This window comes from Martes martes, assembly GCF_963455335.1.
Source record: "Martes martes genome assembly, chromosome: 2".
Classification (NCBI taxonomy): domain Eukaryota; kingdom Metazoa; phylum Chordata; class Mammalia; order Carnivora; family Mustelidae; genus Martes; species Martes martes.
The window spans coordinates 96,450,995-96,471,387 of NC_137889.1; the positions used below are offsets into that span (position 1 = coordinate 96,450,995).

The window sequence follows — 20,393 nt, forward strand, 5'->3', positions numbered from 1 at the left end:
AAATACTAGGAATTCACATTTTTCTAGAAAATGAGCCTTTTAGAGCCCAGAACATTAAGATCTACATTTATAGATTAAGGCTTTTTTATTTATTTTCCTTTTAAAAAAACTTACACTTTAAGTTTTATTTAAAAAACAAAACAACCAACCAAACAAACAAAACAGGCTTCTTCAGAGTAGTTGCTCCTGGAAGATCCCGAGGAGCCTAATAAGAATACTGGGGGCCCGTCTGTTGTAATGGCTTTAGATTGAAGATTTTAGCTGGATATGAATTTAAAATTGTTCTAAGAATGAAGCTTTCTACATTTTAGTAAATGTTAACAGTTTGGAGATCTGCAGAGAGACATCTGCCATCCTTTAAATTTTCCAAAGTGACATATGTATTTTATGCTTCAGAAACTAGAAATCGAGGCAATAAGATCAAACCCAGAGATTCTTTCCAAAAGCCACTAGTGTTTAGGAAAGTTTGGTATCGCCTGTGGCACAGCCTGATAACTGTGATATTTGCTATATGTAATTTCTTCGTTGAGTAAAAACAAACAAACAAAAACCATGTAAATGCATGAGAGTCAGTGGAGTGTGATGAAAAGAAGAAGAAAATTCTCAAGAATCAGGAGATAACAAAGTTTATCCACAATTGCCCACAACCTTTGGTTGATAATAACTTTTTGGTCCCTTTTTCTTTCTTTCTTTCTTTTTTCTTTTTTTTTTTTTAAGATTTTTTTAAATTTATTTGACAGAGAGAAAGAGAGAGAGAGAGATCACAGAGGGAGAGGGAGAAGCCTCCACACCAAGCAGGGAGCCTGATGCGGGGCTCCATCCCAGGACCCTGAGATCATGATCTGAGCCAAAGGCAGATGCTTAACCAACAGAGCCACCCAGGCGTCCCAACTTTTTGTCCCTTTTCTGTCTGATAGCTTCTACCTCAAAACTGGGGTTTATTGCTCTTCTTAGTTCCACTGGTTTCTACTGATGTCGTGTCAGTGACACCTCTGATATGGGCTTCACACTGTCCTGGCTGCGAGATTACACATCTCATCTTGTTTAATCATCAGCTGATGGAGAGACCCTAGTGCCCCGCTTGAGTCATCTCCTGCAGAGCTCTAGCTCCTGCTCCACTGGGTTGAGTTGGTGGTCCCCAGGGCCATCCTGCAGATCGGGGTCCACCCATCCCCAGGGATGGGGGAAATGATAAGAAGTGGGTCGTGTTCTGAAACTTTGATGGAGCTGCTGGTTTTATATTCAGTTATTCCTTTCCTCCTCTTATTAAAAAATACATGTTATCTGGTTGACGAAATAATGGTGACCATAGAAAGCTTTGTCATGGGTCCTGCTTACCAGAGTAAAACAGGTTCAGGTCTTTGTTGGCTCTCTTCCCCCTTTAGATGTTTGTACCTCTAAAAACCTTGCAACACTTGGTTTAAAAAACACTGTCTCAAACAAACCACTTTGGCATGTACTTATGCCAGTTTGAAGAGCCATGCTATGAAAATAGGAAGGGGAAGACGATACTATGTAGACATTTACTAGATACTTAGCAATTATTTCAAGTTTATACTTGATGTCAATGCAAACTTGTATGTTGCAGCTTCCCTTTGATTGCCCTCTTCACTGGATTTTTACCTGTGAATATCTAATACAACTCTCGGCAAGAAATATTTTTCAGGGAAATGTTATTCCCCGAAAAGATATCCCTTCACCTTTGCCTGAAAGCCTGGTTCAGGAATCACTTTGATTTGTCATGTGTTGGTCCTTTTCAGCGCTGATAGTGCTTTGCTTTACTTTTTCCTCAGTGATACGAATGAAGTTGACATCCCACCCAACACGCGAGTTGGCACCAAACGCTACATGCCTCCCGAAGTGTTGGATGAGAGCTTAAATAGAAATCACTTTCAGTCTTACATTATGGCCGACATGTACAGTTTTGGACTCATCCTTTGGGAGGTTGCTAGGAGATGTGTATCGGGAGGTAAGTAACAGTGATGCCATTGCACCTGCTAGAGATCCTTGCTTTCTGATCGGAAATCAGAGTTATCATATTGTCCCCAAATCTGATTTTTATTTCCACCTTATTTCTGTCAGTGAAGTCACAATCCTCCCAGGAAATGATACTTAACCTCTTAGAATTCCATTTGACCCCCCCTTTCCTGCTTCTCACCAACCTGCTGGGGCCCATTCCCAGCTCTAGTGCCCCATCCCCTATGGCTTCCTCTCTGTAGATGAAGGTAGAGACAGAGATGTGGGGTGAGATACCCCTTCTTTACCCCTCCCCCCACTTGACTTTCTACAGTTCTTCTTCATAAAGCAATTTGAAAACATCAGTTTTTATCAAAAGGAAATTAAAGCATGAGAATGTTACTACTGGTCATGATAATTTTTCTGCAAACAAGGATTCCTTGGTAAGATGATATCAGAGGATATTATTAAATATTCAGAGGCATTATTATTGTTTGCTGTATTTAGTTTACTGCTGCGTCGTCTGCCTTTAAATAGATTCCAGCACTTTTTAGGTGAGAAGCTGAATCTTAGGCTCTTCAGTGACAAGTATCCTGTTGACGGTCATACTCACGGCCGGGCTTGGTTAGAAACCATGCTACTGTTGCTGCTGCCTCTCATGGCCAGTTTAAACTCACTTTTGTGAGACCTTGAGCTTGCCCGAGGTTCTGAAAGTCTAGTGAACACTTAAGTGGTACTGGAATTCACTCTTGGACCTGCCACCATGAACCTCTGACAAGTGACTCAGCTTTGTTCCCGTTCTTTCATCTCAAGAAGGAAGTGAATTAAAAAGAATTAAAACTGCCTGGTACATAAATAGCATTCAGTATATCTCAGCTCTTACTTAATATTTTGCTTTTGGTTGGTAGAGGCTTAACTTATATTTAGATTCATATTTGGGGCCGCCTGGGTGGCTCAGTCAGTTAAGTGCCTGCCTTCGGTTCAGGTCATGATCCCAGGGTTCTGGGATTGAGCCCTGCATCAGGCTCCCTGCTCTGCGGGGAACCTGCTTCTCTCTCTCCCAGGCCCCCTGCTTGTGTTCCCTCTTTCGCTGTGTCTCTGTCAAATAAATAAATAAAATCTAAAAAAAAAAAAAATAGATTCAAAGTTAAATAGCGAAGAGAGACGGTTAATCACCAGGCATTCATACTTTGGGAGACAGACCGTGTTGCAGTGACACAATGCCTTCTAATCACTTGGGGAGCTCTGAGCCTATTCTGAGCTTAATTTAAAATAGAACGCATTTCCTCTCAAGTGAGAGAACTCCAAAATGAAAGTTAACATGGGAAATGTTTCCTGACCAGATAGTGAGTAAATCTCCCGTCTTCTCTGAAGAAGGAAAGAGCTAACGAAAATATAAGTTAACTAATTGTCTATGCCTTGCCTCATGTTTTATAAAGAGTAGATGAGCCTATTTTGGAATAACATACTTACACTCAGGATTGGTTTATAGAAGCTGAAGGAGTAGTAGAGTACAAGATTACTTTCTCATTACACTTTCCTGAACATCTAAAACAAACCGGGCCACAAGAAACCTGTATCTGGAAGCCTCTGAGTCAGAATACAGAAGAAACGATCCTTCGCTTAAAAACAAGCCAGCCTTAGAAAAAACGTTAGGATTTTGACTGCTTTACTGGGTCTGCCTTTGCCTGTGGAGATTTGAGAGGCACTAAGGTGTTGCCTTATCTCTTTATGAGATTGGTTCGTGTTTGTCACAGCTGTTCGATTCTCAGCTCGGCCTCGTACCAGCTGTGTGGCCTTGGACAATTAGTAAATCCCTCAAAAGCAAGTTTTCTCACCTGGATAATATGGATAATAATGCTATCTCATAAACATGTGTCTAAGAATTTAGTAAGATAAATTATACAGCATACTTGCTGATACATGGTATAGACCATATTTGCCTGGTAGGCTCCTAACAATCAGGTTTGTCTCCTCTTTCCAGAAAGGTAAAACACACAGAATTCTATTCTCTAACACATTCCTTTATGAAGATGTTGGAAGTTATGGGCTTGTCTTTCTAGTCTAGGTACTTTTGGATGAAGTAGATTTTGGATGTAGGTCTTCTAAACTTGGGAAGAAAAAGAGAATTCTTGAGGTTTCAGACACCCTTAAGTGGCAGCCCATGTGGAAATTTTGATAATTGCATAATAAGGAGAAAGAAGTAAGGCCTGTAGTTCAAAGACAGACTTCGATTAATTCATAAATTCGTGTGGTTCGCTGTGTCTGTGGTGGTATGTACACTTACCCCACTGTGGTATATCAGTCCAGCCGGGCACTGGCACCAGAGCTAGGCACTGAGGGAAACATGAGAGGAGTCAGATAGATGGTCTTTGCCCTCAAGAGTTTTCCAGAACCACTGTCCTGAGAATTAGAAAGGGAGGAAGAACTCAAGGGAAGTGAGCCTCCCCCATTCGTTAGGCCTCGTGCTTTTAGTATTTCCTGTAGAATTGAAACACAAGAGAAGGAACGATGAACATAGATACGTATAATCATGCTGTGTGGTCTCAGTGAGGGACAGAATAAATGGTGAGTGGGAATGGTCTGAGGAAGCTTTTGAACCTTCTGGTCCTTTATGTATGGGTTTGAGTTTGCAGGAAAGGGCATAATACTCCAGATTTTGTCCGAGTACACCCCAGCGAGTTTAATGATGAGTTGGATAAAATCTGCCAGCTTGATAGTATCATCTTGTTCCAATAAAAAGCAATGACATTTCTATAATAGATGATTTAGGATAGGGAGGGAAGGTGCTCCAGATACATTGTTCAGAGTAACATCCTTTAAGGACAGAGGCTGCTTATAATTATTGTGAGGAGTTAATCAGATAGGATTGAAAAGAAGATAAAAGTAGCCTACTTTTCTAAAGGACACAAGGAATAAGGTAGAAACTAGATACTAGGAAAAATGAGACGGAATTTGTCACAATAAGGGCCACTTTCCTAAGATGACACAGACTTGAATTCCTTAACCCTTCTTTCAACAATACTGATTTTTTCTGATAGTGATTTTTTTTTTTGTAGAAAGTTTGGTGAAATACAGAAAATTTAAAGAAGAAAATAATAAAAATCTGACAGTCCTTGCACCTAAAAAAAATCATGGTTAATATTTTTAGGTGTGTATAATTTTTAAAATTTTAAATCTGGAAAAATGCATTCTTATGATTAAGCAGAAAGAAAATGTAAATCTCACATTTTGTTCAAGTAGGATACACTGCCAAATGTATCATGAGATTCATAATCTCATATTGCAGTAATAGAAACAGTCACATATTATGCAGTATGAGTTTGGGATGTGTCTGCCAAATTCGCATTGAGATTTAATGTAGATTTTTTTTTAATTTGGCATATAAGACCCTTTAAAAAATTGGAAATAAATTTGAGATGCTTGTTTTACTTAGCTTTGGGAAATTTAAAAAAAAACACTTGAAAACCTATAATAATATGTTTCATTAGGTTTTCTATTTATATTTTTAATTAGATTAAGTGTCATTTGGGCACATTTTTTTTTTCAAGACTTACTTTGCAGTTTCTTGAGCCTGAACGTGTTTTGAGTACTGATAGGACCTTGCTTTGAGAACAGTCTGTATGTTAGACTTTCATTTCCACCTCCCAGAAGATATTAATAGTAGCAATAATTTAAAAACAACCCATATTCTAGGTATAGTGGAAGAATACCAGCTTCCGTATCATGATCTCGTGCCCAGCGACCCTTCTTACGAGGACATGCGAGAGATTGTTTGCATCAAAAAGCTCCGTCCCTCATTCCCCAACCGGTGGAGCAGTGATGAGGTAAGGCTTGAGGTAACCGTGTGACCACGACAGACTTCTAAACAGACTTTACTCCTTTTGCCAAAATTCCAGATACCTATTACAGGAATACTCCCCCTTTGTTTTGATGGTGTTGGTAATGGTTCTTCGCCGCAGTCATTGGTGTCATATGTTAAATTATCTGTTTCTTTTTGCCAATTTGAGTTTGCTATTTCTAAAGTATATGGGAGGGGGTGGTTCCCCTTAGCCTGGACAATAGGTAACACTATTCCATTTACTGACGCTATCCTGACATTTGCCTAAAGGACGTTATTTCTCTGTGTGCGTCTTTGAAGCACCATGAGTTTTCTCCATGACAGACCAGTGTATACCGGTCTCTCATCTTGATGAGAGAAAAGATAGGCGTCTGCAGAATCTAGTCTTCTTTACACAGAAGGGACACAAGCTGTGGCTGGGCTGCCTGACTGCACCGTTCGTCTTTGTTAGTAGGGCTGATGTTTGCCCTTTGAAGAAATCCATATTCAGCCTGGCTCTCAGGATGCAGGGAGGAAACCTAACCAGGGCTGAAAAGGGGCTGTTCAGAAGGAGGAAATGATTTGGGTGGGCCTTGCCCTTCCTGTCTCATGTCATCCTCGACATCCTGCCCATCTATCCTCCATACTTGCCAACTCACCAACTCTCGGAGCCCTCTGGCAGGCGGACATCTTCAGAGATGAGTTTGAAGCATCCCCAGGATAAAACACAACCCCCACCCCCAAACCCACCTCATCAAACATGTAGCAAAGCCAACACAAACACAAGGAAAGAGCACTGTTGATAAGCTAATTCTTTAATGTACAGTGCATTTAAAAATAACCTTTGGTTCATTAGTTTGGTGTCTCATTCCTGAAATGCTAAATAACGCATATGTTTTCCAACGAGCTATGCAGAAAACTTTATGAGATGCTGGAATTATATTATTTTGAGGGTGGTTATGGGCATTGGTATTACTCAGAATCCCTTTACTGCAGACTTCTAATGAAGTGAAATTGTGCTTTTCCACAGGAAGACCAGTAATTGATGGAGCATAGGAGAACACAGGAGAAAGTTTTAGTGAGGCTGTGCACAGGTCATTAATCTTGTTAAATGGTACAGTGCGATGCTATTATTGGAGCAGACAGCTGTGATTTAGGAATAACCATGTTTGTTTGAATAGTATGGAATTAGATAAAAGATTTAAGCTTATCAAGTGTTATAAACAATGTAGGAGTGTGGAGTGGAATACAGATTCCCTGGGTATTTTTATATTTGGTTAAGACCAACTTCAAAGACACTCTTCTACAATTAGCAAAACCACCTGCTTGCTGCTGTCATAGGGAAGACATGAAAATCTGTTTTCGTTGTTTAGAATTTGTACGAGAAAAGAGTTTTTATGGAATTTTGTCTACATGGTTTTAGGAGTATCTTTGAAAAATGTATTTGTACTCCAGAAACCACACACTAAAGGCCACATGTCTGATGGCATCCTTGTAGATAATACATTTCTCTAGTGTTACTCCTTTTTTCCTTTCCCTCCCCACAGTGTCTAAGGCAGATGGGAAAACTCATGATGGAATGCTGGGCTCACAATCCTGCATCAAGACTGACAGCCCTACGTGTTAAGAAGACACTAGCCAAAATGTCAGAGTCCCAGGACATTAAACTCTGATGTGAGGAGAAGAAATAAGTGTCTCTGGAGAAAGCCAGGAGATATTCTTCTGTTTGTGGGCAGAGCAGAAGATGTTCCAGAAGTATCCACAGTACAAGCCTTGAACATCACCCTGCTTCCCAGTGGGTTCAGCCTCACCTCTCAGGGAGCAGCCTGGACAAAGAGAAGTTCCCAGAAACATGTTCTCATCATGTCTGTCTGTAGGAGGGAGAAACTGCTTGGGTAACTCGTTCAAGATACATGATGCATGTTGCTTTCTAAGAAAGCCCCATATTTTGGGATTGCCTTTTTTTCCCCCCAAAAGATGCTTTAATTTTGCCAAAATAGAACAAATCATGTAGAAGTTTTAAGGTTTATACTGTTACAGTTTAATAAATAATAGCAACGAAAGTTCTTCCCGGAAATTCTGCTGGAAGGTAAATTTTAAAATACCTTTTTCCATTAGTGAAATTTTGTTGCACTCTGCACACCAAAAGACAGTCTGTGGAGTTGGAGAACATAGAAGGGAACTCATGTGAAAATCTCCCCGCTTCTGCCTCCTCAGACCGCTTTGGCCGGCCCTGCCTTCAGGGGCCGCTGCAGCAATGTGAATGCACCTGGGCACAAATACCACCTGTGTGGGCCACGTTTTGGGGTTCCCGTGGGTGCCCTTTTGTAGCTTCAGAAGACACGGAACAAATGAAGGTTTTCTGTGACTCTGTTAGAATTAGTAAGTGTCGATGCCATTCTTCAGAACTACTTTGTGTTTCTGATTCTTTTAAGGCATTTCTGTCATGGTGAAGTCCTTTCCTTTTCATTGAACACAAACAAAGGTGTTTTTTATGTGCAGAGAATTGACTCATGCCTGGTTTTGATCTCTCAAATGAAAGGATCAATATTAAATAAAATCACAGTCAGCTGGGTTGAAAACAAGGCTCTTTAAAATAGAGATACTTTGCTCCTGTGTTGCAAGAAAGATGTGTCAGTAGGACAGAGGATGAGGGTGGGGGTACAAGTGGCCTGTTTCTTGCATATGCAGAAGAGCCTGTCTCAGAACCACAAGGGGAAAGGACGCACACCTTATTTTGTATAGACAAAGACAGTTTCTTTTGTGTCTGAGTGAAGGGAAGGAGAGGAAAGCATGTTAGGTTAATTTAACTAAATTTTAATTTAAAAAATATAAATATAACCTCCAGATGGGACAGTAGAAAGAGCTAGTGGAGGCCACAAAACATTGTAGCTGCTGTGACTTGTTTTTCCAAAATAGATACGGATCAAGCACATACATCTTACATGATAAGTTCACGTCTTAGAGGAGTGCTGACTCGGTTTGTTTTATTCTTGTGATGTTCGGTTCACTTTTTATTTATATATTTTTTCTTCTCTGTGGCGCTTGTGCAAAACATCTCCTCGCCTCCTCAATTCTGTGGGGTTTTAAACTTTGGAGGAATGTGAGTCAAATCATTGACAGGGCCAATATTCCTTAGCAACAGGAACATAAAGCTCAGAATTATGAGTGCCCCTCTCAACTGTGTTCATTTACATTTCCTTACTTGTCTTTGGTTTTCTTTTGTTTCTTCGAAAATCCTGCAGTGTTCAGTGAAGAATTGGGAAGTGCTTCTCCTTGGTCTTTTTAAAAAGGACGTTCCTTCCAGAATACTCTAGGGGGCACTGTTTTATAACACATTTTCACCACTTGGTGCCTGAAGGTTGGAGGGTTTTCGAACATTTGACAGCTGCAAGAAAAATGAGAAGATATTCCCCTCACTGCTGAAGGAGGCTTGCAGCTGGTGACTTGTTCATCCTGAAAACCTCTCAGAGCGCAGAGTGGTTGTGAGCCCCGCGTAAGTTTGGGGAGAACACAAGGAGAACTGGTGTTCTCCATTCTAAGCATTCACTTCCCAGTGGCTCGTAGCTGCATTTTATTTGTAACAAAGAAAGATTTTCTTAACCCTTGAATAGGAACAAAATTTCTGGTTTTTAAAGATCACAAGCAGTTGTTTCCAAATATAATTGTAATCAGAATGCTGCTTTTAGTAATATTAAAGTCACCTGAATAGCAGTGTAAACAAAGGTTCCTTTCCCTTGCATCAAATTGTATTCTTTGTGATAGCTTAGAAGGAATATGTGTCTAGAACTATGCGTGATAATCATCTGAGCCGTGGAGAGAAGCTTCAGTGCTTCTAATCTGATAATCTACAAACACATGAGGAAACATGGATGCCAGTTCAGTGGGGACGCGTTTGTGTTTCTTGGTTTTCTCCAAATTTAAGCGAGGTTGGGCTTGCTTACATCTTCGATTAAAAATTCATGTTCTTTTTGGCAAATTTTTATACATAGATAACTTCATATCAAAATATTCTGTGGGGAGGTGATGATTTAAAAGTAAACTAGATTTTTAGAGCAGTGTTAGTTCCAATGAAGAAAGGGAAGAAATCAAATAGCATCCAGATTTCTTCTAGATTATTTGTTGTTTTGGAAAAATCTATAGCTTACTTTCTAACTCTCAAACTGATTTACTCACTATGAACGTTTAAAAATTATTCTCAAGATATTTAAAAAGGTCCTTTAGTTCTTAGAGTCTTTCAGTGAGATAGGAATTTATTTATGAGTAGATTTTTCTTTGTGTCTCACCCAAATCTGCCTTGCTTAAGGAATACTAAATTGTTCTCACAGAGACTACCTACTCACTTCCAAATAATCCTTTTTGGTTTTTAAATTTTTAGTAGCTTAGAAGTGAATTTTAGTTTTTTGTTTTGTCTTTCGATAGAATAAGGGGGAACCTGGAAATTATTGTAGTCAATTGTTTCCTTTCAGGACTCTTTCAAAGTCTAAAATTTTTCTCCTAATCACTCCCTCCCCTTCAAGGGAATCCTAAAATATTAGTTGTTAGCTAATATAAGTTTTATAGGCTAAGATGTTCAGGTTTATAGTTTATGTATGTGTGTACATATTATATAAATATATATGTATATATAAATATTATGTTCAGCTTGGAGTCTGGCACAACTCCATTATGTGGATTAGAGAGTAAAATATTATAGATGATAAAGTACTAAATGAAACATAGTATTTATTTATGAAAGTGTGTAGTTGGTCCAGTCACAAGTGACAGTGCTATGAACACTGTGTATGAGGAGACAGGCCATTGGCTCCTGGACAGCACCACTCCGAAGTCACTAGTGACCATTCTTTTTATTCTTTAAACATAAAGCTTCTTAGAAAACATGTCACGATTTGATTTACAAGGAATCCTTTGACAGATTTCAATTGTGTAGTCAGGTATAGGAAATACTGAATAATGACAGAATTTCATGTTCCTCAGAGTCATGCATATTCATTAGAAGTTACGGTGGTTTACACTGTTGGTCTGTTCTGGTTCTTCTTTGCTGGTCAGCAGAAAGGCACTGGAAGAAGCCGAAATTTCTAAATTTGAATAGTTCTGCAGTTACATCTCCTTAGAAAACCCAGTCACATAGCAGTGGGAATGAAAGAAGGGGTATCAGAAGTGATTTAATTTAGCAATTATGATTCCTCTTGTAAAACAAAACAAACCAGAATGCCATATTTTTTGGAGAGAAGTTGGCACTATATAAGGGGTTTTGTTGTCTGTCTGTTTCAAAAGAAGATTCATTTGTGTTCTTTTGGGGAACCAGTGCCTTATTGAATTTGTATATACTGTAATTATTCAGGACTAGGGAACAAACAATTGTATTTGTTACAAATTGTATATGGCTTTGTTTTAACATTCCCCGAAATAAAATGGTTTCTTTCTCCCCTTGGAAAGAACATGTCTGTTATCCTACAGTTGTGTCTTTTTTTCTGTCTTCAAAAACATCGCACTTCGAACAGGCATGTATAAAAGAGAGCCATGCAGGTAAGTCTGTATGTTTGGTGGTGGGAGAGCAAGGCAGTGGTCTGATGGCTTCTATTCTCTCTGTAATTAGGAGCCACAGTCATCAGTTGTTAGAGGAAAGGTAGGGTAGTCAGTGGGCTGGGAGAAGGGAAACAGTTTAAAATTGCACTATGGAAAATGACAGGTGGGTTGTTATGGGCAGCACTGAGGGTCTGGTTCGCTGAGAAGACCGGCTGTGAGAACGGGGGTGGGCAGTGGGAGGGTTGCAGTCTGTGAGGGGAGAGAGTAGAGACTGGGGCCGGTGGGGCCTGATGGGCCGAAGCCCGCAGCAGTGGGTGCCACAGAAGGGCAGTGGACTGGAAGTAGCACAATGGTAGGAGAACGTTCCCAACTTTCCTCCCAACTGTGACATCTGTCGGGTATGGAGGACTGAGACCACTGTTGTTGCCCAGCAAACAGTGTCCCCTTGGACAAGAGAAAGCCCTCTGCAAAGGGAGGGGAAAGTGTTAGGTGATATTAGGTGATGGTTCCTGAATCTTGGAAGGCAGCATAGAAAGTTAAGGTTTGAGGAGATCTGTGGGAGACGGGATCAGGAGAGACGAAACCCAGACTTGTCTGGGCATGGAGGGCATATAGGAAGGCTTGCATCTTGGTTACTGGGACTCGGGAGTTCTCATGAGAATTGGCTGTATTTAGCTGGTTGCGCTGATGCCAAGAGAATTCATCCCAGTGCTGGGATTCTGATCAACTTGGCTCACGTTCCACGGTTTTCACTTTCTCACTTCTGTGGAAGTACACAGTCTGAGCACCATTTTCTCCCCTGTGCGTGGGCTAAAAATACCCGTCTCAAAGGGCTCTTCGGAGGAACAAATGAGATGAATATGTGAAGGAGGGGACGGCCCCACTCCAAGCACCTAGCGGGTGCCCGTAAATATTGCTTCTCCTTACTGGTATTAGCTCCACAGGATACAGAGCTAGCGACATTCAAAAGAAGTCACAGTTCACTGTGGGCACACTCTTCCAGCCCCTCTGTGTCCTGCGTTCCTGGGCTCACCTTTCTTTTCCTACCTAGTAGTGCAGTTGCTTGCAAATGTCATTTAAAATCAGAACTCTCAGGGTGGGACCTCGTATTCCTTGGTTCCCCAGGGCCTTCTGATGCTGGGCCTCTAAGACTCTGGGTCTCCCCATTAACTGCTCATCACTCTCACCTGGGGGCATTAAATACTTTTAATAACCACACCAACCCCCCGGATCTGTAAAGTCAGGATCTCTGGGGTTGGGAGTCAGCTTTTCTAAAGCTTCTCAGGTGATCCAATGTGCAGAGAGGCTTAAGAAACCCCAATTCCAGAACCCCATCCTGTCCCTGAGGGAGGCCGTGATAACCATCCTTGCAGAGTCTAAGAGCTTCTCTGTGCTAATGAAGAGACACAGGATGACTCTTCACACAGAGGAGTGTTTTGTTATGAAGACACCAAGGAGGGGGTGCCTCAGTGGCTTGGTTGTTTAAGTGTCTCTTTTTTTTTTTTTTTTAAGATTTTATTTGTTTGACCAGGCGAGGGAGAGAGAGAGAAAGCGCATGCACCCGCAAGCAGAGGGAGAGGGAGAGGGAGAAGCAGACTCCCCACTGAGTAAGGAGCACAATGTGGGGCTTGATCCCAGGCCCCCAGGGTCATGACCTAAGCCGAAGGCAGATGTTTACCCCACTAAGCCACCCAGGCGCCCCAGTGTCCAGCTCTTGATTTCAGCTCAGGTCCTGATTTCAGGGTTGAAAGTTTAAGCCCTGCATTGGGTTCCACGGTGGGCATGCAGCCTCTTAAAAAAATAATAATAATAAAAGAAACAAAGGAGGTATCACTCTTTGTTGCTTATAAATATAATTTATTACCTGTTTAAAAATTCTTTCTTACATTTTGTACATGTTGGCTGACGGAATAAATGCAGGCAATTTACAAACCAAGGGACTGCAGGAAAAAATGGGGAGAGGCAGCGGGAGAGAGAAGGGCCACACCCAGAGGGGGCAGCCCTCACCTCCACCACACAGCGGCACGGCAGAGGGGATGCCCGGAGAGCACTCCTCCGCCAGGGATTTTCTAGAAAAGGAATTGCATAGAAGATACAGCAAGAGGGAACTCCACAGCAACAAAAGAAGTGTTCTATATCTGAAAAGCCAAAGTTGTGTTGTCGTGTTTCAAAAAGAAAAATGACAAAGCACAAAATCTCCATCCGACATTTCTGCAGTTGAACCTGTTCCAAAGGGAACAGCGGGTGGATGACACAGGCTCTTCACCACAGACTGCTGGGGTTTTTCTCTAACAAACACTGCTTGTCTTCTTTAGAAAGAGCAAAGAGGAAGGTCACCAACTTGCTACAGCTCAACCTTCAACTCGATGAACACATCCAACACTGGCATCCAACACACACACACACACACACACACACACACACACACACACACACACACAGAGAGACACATCCTGCAGTTGGGCTAAACGCATTCTGTCTGGAGCACGAGGGCGTCACTACCAATAACAGATCTAGGGAAGAGTGAAGGGGAGAATGCAAGTCACTCACTCAACTTGTTCTGCTTGCTGTCCTCTTCATTCCCCAAGGCCGGGAGGGGTATGCACTTGAGCTCCCCCCCTATGTCACATGAGACTTTAAGAATATAGAAAGGCAAAGGCATGTTCCACTGGCTGCCGATCTCTCGGTCTTTTAAGCTGTTCTAAGACAGGTCTGTCTGAACAGGTAGAAGATAGCTCAGGCTGTGATTCCTGGACGTTGCCTCACCACAGTGCCGAGGTCAAGGCTCATTGACTCCTGGGCTACCGCCCAGCAATACCTGTCTACAAGTCCCATTCTGAACTCCAAAAGTGAGGGTTGTTGCCCCCAGGGTCAGTGCCATCAGTTCAACAGCAGCTCTGATGGTGCCAAATTCCAACAGATCTTTGGAACTGAAGGTTGACACCCAGAACTCAAGAATGTTTAGAAGGGATCCTGAAGTCTGAGGCCTCCAGCAATTCATCATCTTGCTGAGGCACAAATCTGAAATGGCTAGTGAAGAGACTGGAGTAGAGCAGCAAACACTTTGGCTGGCGGGCCACTGACTGTATCTTGGGGCAGTTTCCTTGTTTTCTTCTCAAAAGCAGGTGGGCGCTAACTCTTGTGACATTCTGTAGAGATTCCCAGGTTGGGATTCCAGAAGGGTTCCTCAGTACCCGGGAGTCTAAGTATACAGCCGTCTGGGAAATGGTCTGTTACAGTTGTGTGGTTTTGGCTACAAGTATGTTTGTAGAGTTCCTGTTGGTTTGTCCCGGTGATGCCTCTCTCAGCCTTTCTAAAATGGGTCTAGGGCATATATTACATTTGGTTGAGTTGAGACCATGACTATCCCACCACAAGTCAATACAAGGAGGGGACAAGCCTATCAGAAAAGCTGGGAGCCATAAACTCTCTTTTGAAGACAGGTTTTGCTTTGTTTTGAAGTAAGATTTCTGACAATGGGGGCAACCACGGGGCCAATATGTCCAACAGATCAGGGAGTAACTTGTCAGACCTAGTTCGTAGGGAACAGTGACCTACAATGCCATCTCCCTGATTTTCAAAAATAGGTTTGAGGCATGAATTTGGGAAATACTTATGACTCCATTTGGCTAACTTGACCTGTATGGACACAGGTTTAAATTAACGTTGGGTGCAATGTATTTATTCCCCTTATGCCTTATTCCAATAAAAAAAATCATTACAGATGCAAGGAAAATCTTTCAAAGTAATCATTACAGCCAGAGATTATACAAATAGATTTCTTAGGGTAGAGAAACAGCACTTCACTGCACAGAGGCAAAGTTCTAAGGATTTTAGTCAACATTAGCTCAGTAAGGTTAAAACAAACAAAAAAAAAGAACCCACAAAAACAAAAAACCCAAAGTGTAATAGTTGGTCCTATGAGGCACTCGGAAGATAAAAAAATGTTTTATTACCTTGAGATAATAATAAAAATATTTTTCCTTATTGGATCTATAAAATCTAATGCTCATTGACCACTATCATCTTTACAAATAATTGGCTTTAAGCAACAGCATTCTGATTCACAAAAGCTCCTCTATTCTCAAAGAAGATGGATCAAACCCAGTTTCCTTTCAGCTGATCCCATGGTCATCCTTCCCCTCATTGGCCTTGGACTAGTACTGAGTTCTCTATGTGAAACAGATCACTTGTCCAGAGCAATTGCTCAGCAAAAGCTAAAGCTCACATTCAACTTGAGACTGAAAATTCAACATGTAAACGTTTTCTACTTTCTCTACAGTCTTTTGCAGGTCCTCGTATAGTTTTGATTTGCTTGGCCCCATGGGGGCAGACCTTACACTGGCAAAGGCTTGTGAATCCTGGAAAGTTAGTGAGCACTTTCCTGGCTCCTTTCCTCACACACTGACAACAGAAGCAGACCCAGAGCATAGCCGCTGTGGTCCTGACAGTGATAGACACGGGGATCTGTAAGACAAGAGCCTCCTTTGCTCCTCTCTAGAAGCAAAAAGTCTTGATCCCACCGTTTGAATGCTTACTTTGAAGGTATCTGATATCTTTTAAAAAAAAAATTATGGAATGTCTAATTTCCAGAGGGTCCTAAACTCAGAATCTATGACTTTGTCCTAAAGAAAGGCTCTACTGGTTGAGAGTTGAGAGAGTAAAATCCCTAAAATAATTGTATATATGAAAATGGGGAATGATTTATAGTTTCTTAGATACCTCACCCAAAATCTTGCCCTGCCTTGGAAGAGCTTATATTGCTCATGTGAGGATGGGGATTTTTCCTTCTAGGGGAGGTAAGTGTCCACGTTGGTGCCCACACAGTTTGTGAAAAGGCTATTAGCTGTTAGGTGGCTGTCATCACCATGTTTTCAGTTACCAATTCTGAATCCAATTTCTAATCCTTCCAGATCACACTAAGGAAAGCTGAGTGAATGCGGTGAGAAGAAAATGAAAATATGATGAAACTTCTGCCTTTAGACAGCCTAACTCAGAAGAAAGGAAGCTTCTTCCTAGTCCTGCATTAGTAATCACAACTGTGGCTTCCTTAGACACAGTTCTCTCCTTTGCATATGTGAAACATTTTGAGGTGAATGCTGCTTACATTTCCAAAAATAAGTATTAGCGAACTAAAAGTAAGGAGATTCAAAACATTTTATGCCCAATCAAAAATGTAAATGTTCAGGGGGTGAACTGGGTGGCTCAGTGGGTTAAAGCCTCTGCCTTTGGCTCAGGTCATGATCCCAGGGTCCTGGGATGGAGCCCCGCATGGGGGGGGGGGTGGTTCTCTGCTCAGCAGGGAGCCTGCTTCCCCCCCCACCACTGCCTGCTTCTCTGCCTACTTGTGATCTCTGTCTGTCAAATAAATAAATTAAATCTTTAGAAAAAAAATGTAAATGTTCAAAGTGACAACTCTTCAGAAACTGTTTTATACAGGTATTTATGTAGTTCTGTTGTTTCTATTACCAAAAACCAATTCCAGACCTGTGGTTGTGTGAAGGAGATGATGACATACTAGCCTCGATGTAATTTTGGTATGGGTGTTTTAAGTAAAAGAGTGTAACAATAAGAAAACTATATATTTGAAGTGAAAATTTACCCACAGCTATCTGCCATAAAGGTCCCATTGACTCTTCAGCTATTAATTCCCTTTGTCAACTTCTAGTGAATTTTTGTTAAACTCAGGGTAGATTGCATTGTGCACCACTAGATGGCACCATGCACAAGTGATAGGCGGGGCTTTTTCCGGTCCAAAGGACGTAAGCTGGTCTTTCCCCATAAGCCACATGGAAGCCCTAGGAATCAAAGGCGGGACATGTCACATAGAAAGATGAAGCGGCTTTCTATGAAATGAACTGTTGAATCCGGACCTTCTAAGTTTGAGAGCAATCTAACAGCTATTATTTTACTCCAAAGGAGAAGGAAATCAGAATTCGTAGTGAAAATTATTGGACATAAATGGTGTGTTGTACGTAAGGGAGCTGCCGTTCACTTGACGGGCACATAACAGGTTCTATGACAGATGAGTACCTCACGTAGAAGGAATCAACACTCATCCCTTTTCACAAGGCATGGAAGCTCTTCTGAGCATTCTTCAGGTTTCTAATTCTTGATTTCCGTAGATGACGGATCCCAAGCCAGGAGCGATGAGCAAATCTTGAGAAGTTATTTCAAATTGAAGTAATGGGCAATAGCTCTCTTTCCTCCTCCTCCTCCTTTTAAAAAAATATGTATTAAAAAATCTTTTTATGTAGAATACAGTGATACTATCTTTTGGTCAAATATGCGTTGGTGCAAACATTATCCACTGAACTTGCTACTGCCAACTCTTCCTTTCACATTAGCATAGCATATATTGATGTGTGATGCAGAGGGTGGCCCGAGAGAGACAGAAGATAAGAAACAAAAGGGGTGAGAAAAGAGGCTCCATACCAGATTATCAGTAGTTCCTCAATGAGGGGGATGGAGGAGTCTTGGGAATATCAAGAAGTCAGCAAAATAGAAGAGGAAATGCACGTGTAAAGAAGGAGGAAAACATACAGAATGATTTCTAATTCAACTCCAGTCAGCAACGTGTATACCTCCAGCCCAAAAGTCGACCACAGCCATGTTCCGAAGGTTCTGATTCACCCACATCTGTGCTTGTAGTGAATCGTGTTTTGGCTACTGGGCTGTGGACCCTTTATTTCCCACTTGCTGAATGAATTGAGTCCCTGGGTTAAAACAAAGAGCCTGTGACAGTTCTAAGGAAATACCATAGTTTATACAAAGTAGTCTTTTGACTACTTACTTCTCAGTTAATTTTTTTAATTAAAAAAAGTCTGATTAAGACAATAATAGAACATAATTTGCAATCAGTCAGGAGGACAAGTAGTCCCAAGAAAGAAAAGAAAATGATAATAAAGGGATGCTATCTCTTGGCAAGCTATCAAAGACAAGGTTTGAAAGCGTGAGAAATAGGTTACAGGTTAGAATCCTCCTCTTCCAAGCTGGAACTGTTTGGAAGGCAGACTGTAGCCTGGGCAAGAGACTAGCTGACTCCTTCAATGATCGAGGTCAGAGTCCATGGTGGTCCTCGGACTGATGAAGGAGACTAGAGACATCACTGTAAGAGATCAGCATTTTAGAACCTTGAGAAGACCTATTACTGCCGCCCCTTCATTTGACACGTGAGGGAATTGAGGTCCAGTGAAGTTAGATAACTTTCCCAGGAGAACACAGCTAGCCAGTTACACACCCAGAACGAGAACCGATTTTCCAGTTGCCAGCTCAGAGGCTGTCCTCCATGCACACAGCCTCTCAAGTGGACAGAGTACCCGGGAGGTCACAGAACCACAATGTTCAGTGAACTTCAGTAGGGAATGCTTCTCACAACAAGGCTTGGAGGAGGAAGACCTTGCCTGAGCCAGCTGAAAGAAGAGACTAACAAAGCCCGTAAGCATTGACTACGTTTCTGGGGCAGAAGGATGCAAGAAAGATAAGAGGCCAAGGAAGCAAAGCCTGTTATAAACTGGTGACCATGCCCACCTTATTCCATCAGAAGGTGAGGCAGGTCTAGTCAATATCTAAATACTAACAGTACTGCTAACAAAAAAAGAAGTTAAAAGAAAATCCTTTTACTAGAATACTTGTAAATACTCATCAATAATAATAATAGTGATAGTAATAATGATACCTTTCTTTATAAAAAAAAAAAAACACTTCAAATTGCATCTTACAAACACACATGTGGTGAAGAAATGCTTGTTCGTGTGGTTAAACATGAATCACTGTCTTCCCTGCAATGCTACAGCTTTGTTCCCAGAGGGTGACCAGACGGGTACCCTCGAGGAATAAGGAATATTAGTTATTTCTCCTTTATACTTAGATTCTCCACTTCCCTGATACAAACAGTAACACTGGTTCTACAAGTTCTAGAAACAGAACACCGATGGGAGGGTTATCTGAGACACTTGATGTAAGCAGTTTGTAGCAAAAGTCTGTGATTTCTGTGTGAATTACTAATCTGAAATAGACACAACAAACCGTCCACAGCTTCAACTTCAAATGATTTAAACAAAAATAGAACGAGCCATGGACAGCGTCTGCCTCCCTGTCCAATTTGATGTAAACAACGTTTGTAGAAATTGGGTTTGTTAAGAAAGTTTATCCATATACCTGGATAGCAATAAAAAGCGTTTCCTAGGAAACTGTAAGATCCTGTACCACACAGCATACAGCCCAACTAAGAGGAAAATTAGGTCGATTTCTAAAGTCAAGGTACAAATTTACACAATTGTTCTTAACTCCTGTGAGGATGTCCTGGTGAAGTGGGCGTGTCTGTCCAGCAGTAGTGTCTGCTTTCCTTCTCTCTCCCGCTTGCAGTCTTGCCTGTGAAACTCATCGGTCATGGTCTATTCTGGAATTCCTTCTCAACGGCCAAGCCCTGGACGGCCACAGACCCCTGGTGCATTCCCACCCTTCATTTTCAGTTCCGGCGTGGGTCAGTACTGTCCTTCTGCTGCTAACGATACTACTGTTTCATGCCTTCCCATTTCTTCCAGGACGGCCGCCAGCATGCTCAAGTTTCCATCTGGGAAGTTCTGTGCTTCCCAGAGATCCAGGATTACGCCAGTTGGGCTGGATTTGGTGGCGAAGTAATTCAAGTACCTGTAATTGGGAATGGGAGAGTGTGCTGAATGGTGAGCTGTACAGATCTGTTTCCTCTGCAGTTTGTCCCAACCCTTCCTGCCTCTCCATTTGTCTTGTGAGGAGCTGGGTCCCACTGGAGGAGCTGTGGTTTACAGGGAGCCGTCCTAAATAACTAGCACACACTTAATTAGATCAGCCCCAGACAGGAGACGCGATGTTTAACTTTGTTAACCTCAACTCTGAGTAAGATAATTTTAGAGACGAGATGTCTATGGGTCATATCCTAAACAGGAAATCGAGACACTTATGTTTTCTTTCCAGCCTACGCTCTGATCATCTCTGACAGGTCATGCCATGTCTTGTGGTGCTTGGTAGTGATGGCAACATTCCACAAAGAGGAGGCTCCTGAGGTCTTTTTATAACTCAGTGTCAGTGCGTTGATTAGCATGTTAAT

At 41.6% G+C, this 20,393-nt stretch overlaps 2 protein-coding genes across 5 annotated transcripts in view; one reads left to right on the forward strand and one right to left on the reverse strand.

Moving 5' to 3' along the window:
- BMPR1B (bone morphogenetic protein receptor type 1B) overlaps nt 1-7,449 on the forward strand; it is a gene marked incomplete at both ends in the record, with an annotated part of 105,805 nt that extends 98,356 nt beyond the window's left edge. For all 3 annotated transcript variants that reach the window (XM_080797313.1, XM_080797315.1, XM_080797314.1), the window contains 3 exons: nt 1,794-1,969; nt 5,653-5,783; nt 7,324-7,449. In XM_080797313.1, the coding sequence (XP_080653439.1) occupies nt 1,794-1,969; nt 5,653-5,783; nt 7,324-7,449 (433 nt within the window). The remainder of the gene's footprint in view (nt 1-1,793; nt 1,970-5,652; nt 5,784-7,323) is intronic.
- A 12,342-nt stretch (nt 7,450-19,791) lies between these two features.
- UNC5C (unc-5 netrin receptor C) overlaps nt 19,792-20,393 on the reverse strand; it is a gene marked incomplete at both ends in the record, with an annotated part of 346,897 nt that continues 346,295 nt past the window's right edge. For both annotated transcript variants that reach the window (XM_080797109.1, XM_080797108.1), the window contains one exon: nt 19,792-19,957. In XM_080797109.1, the coding sequence (XP_080653235.1) occupies nt 19,792-19,957 (166 nt within the window). The remainder of the gene's footprint in view (nt 19,958-20,393) is intronic.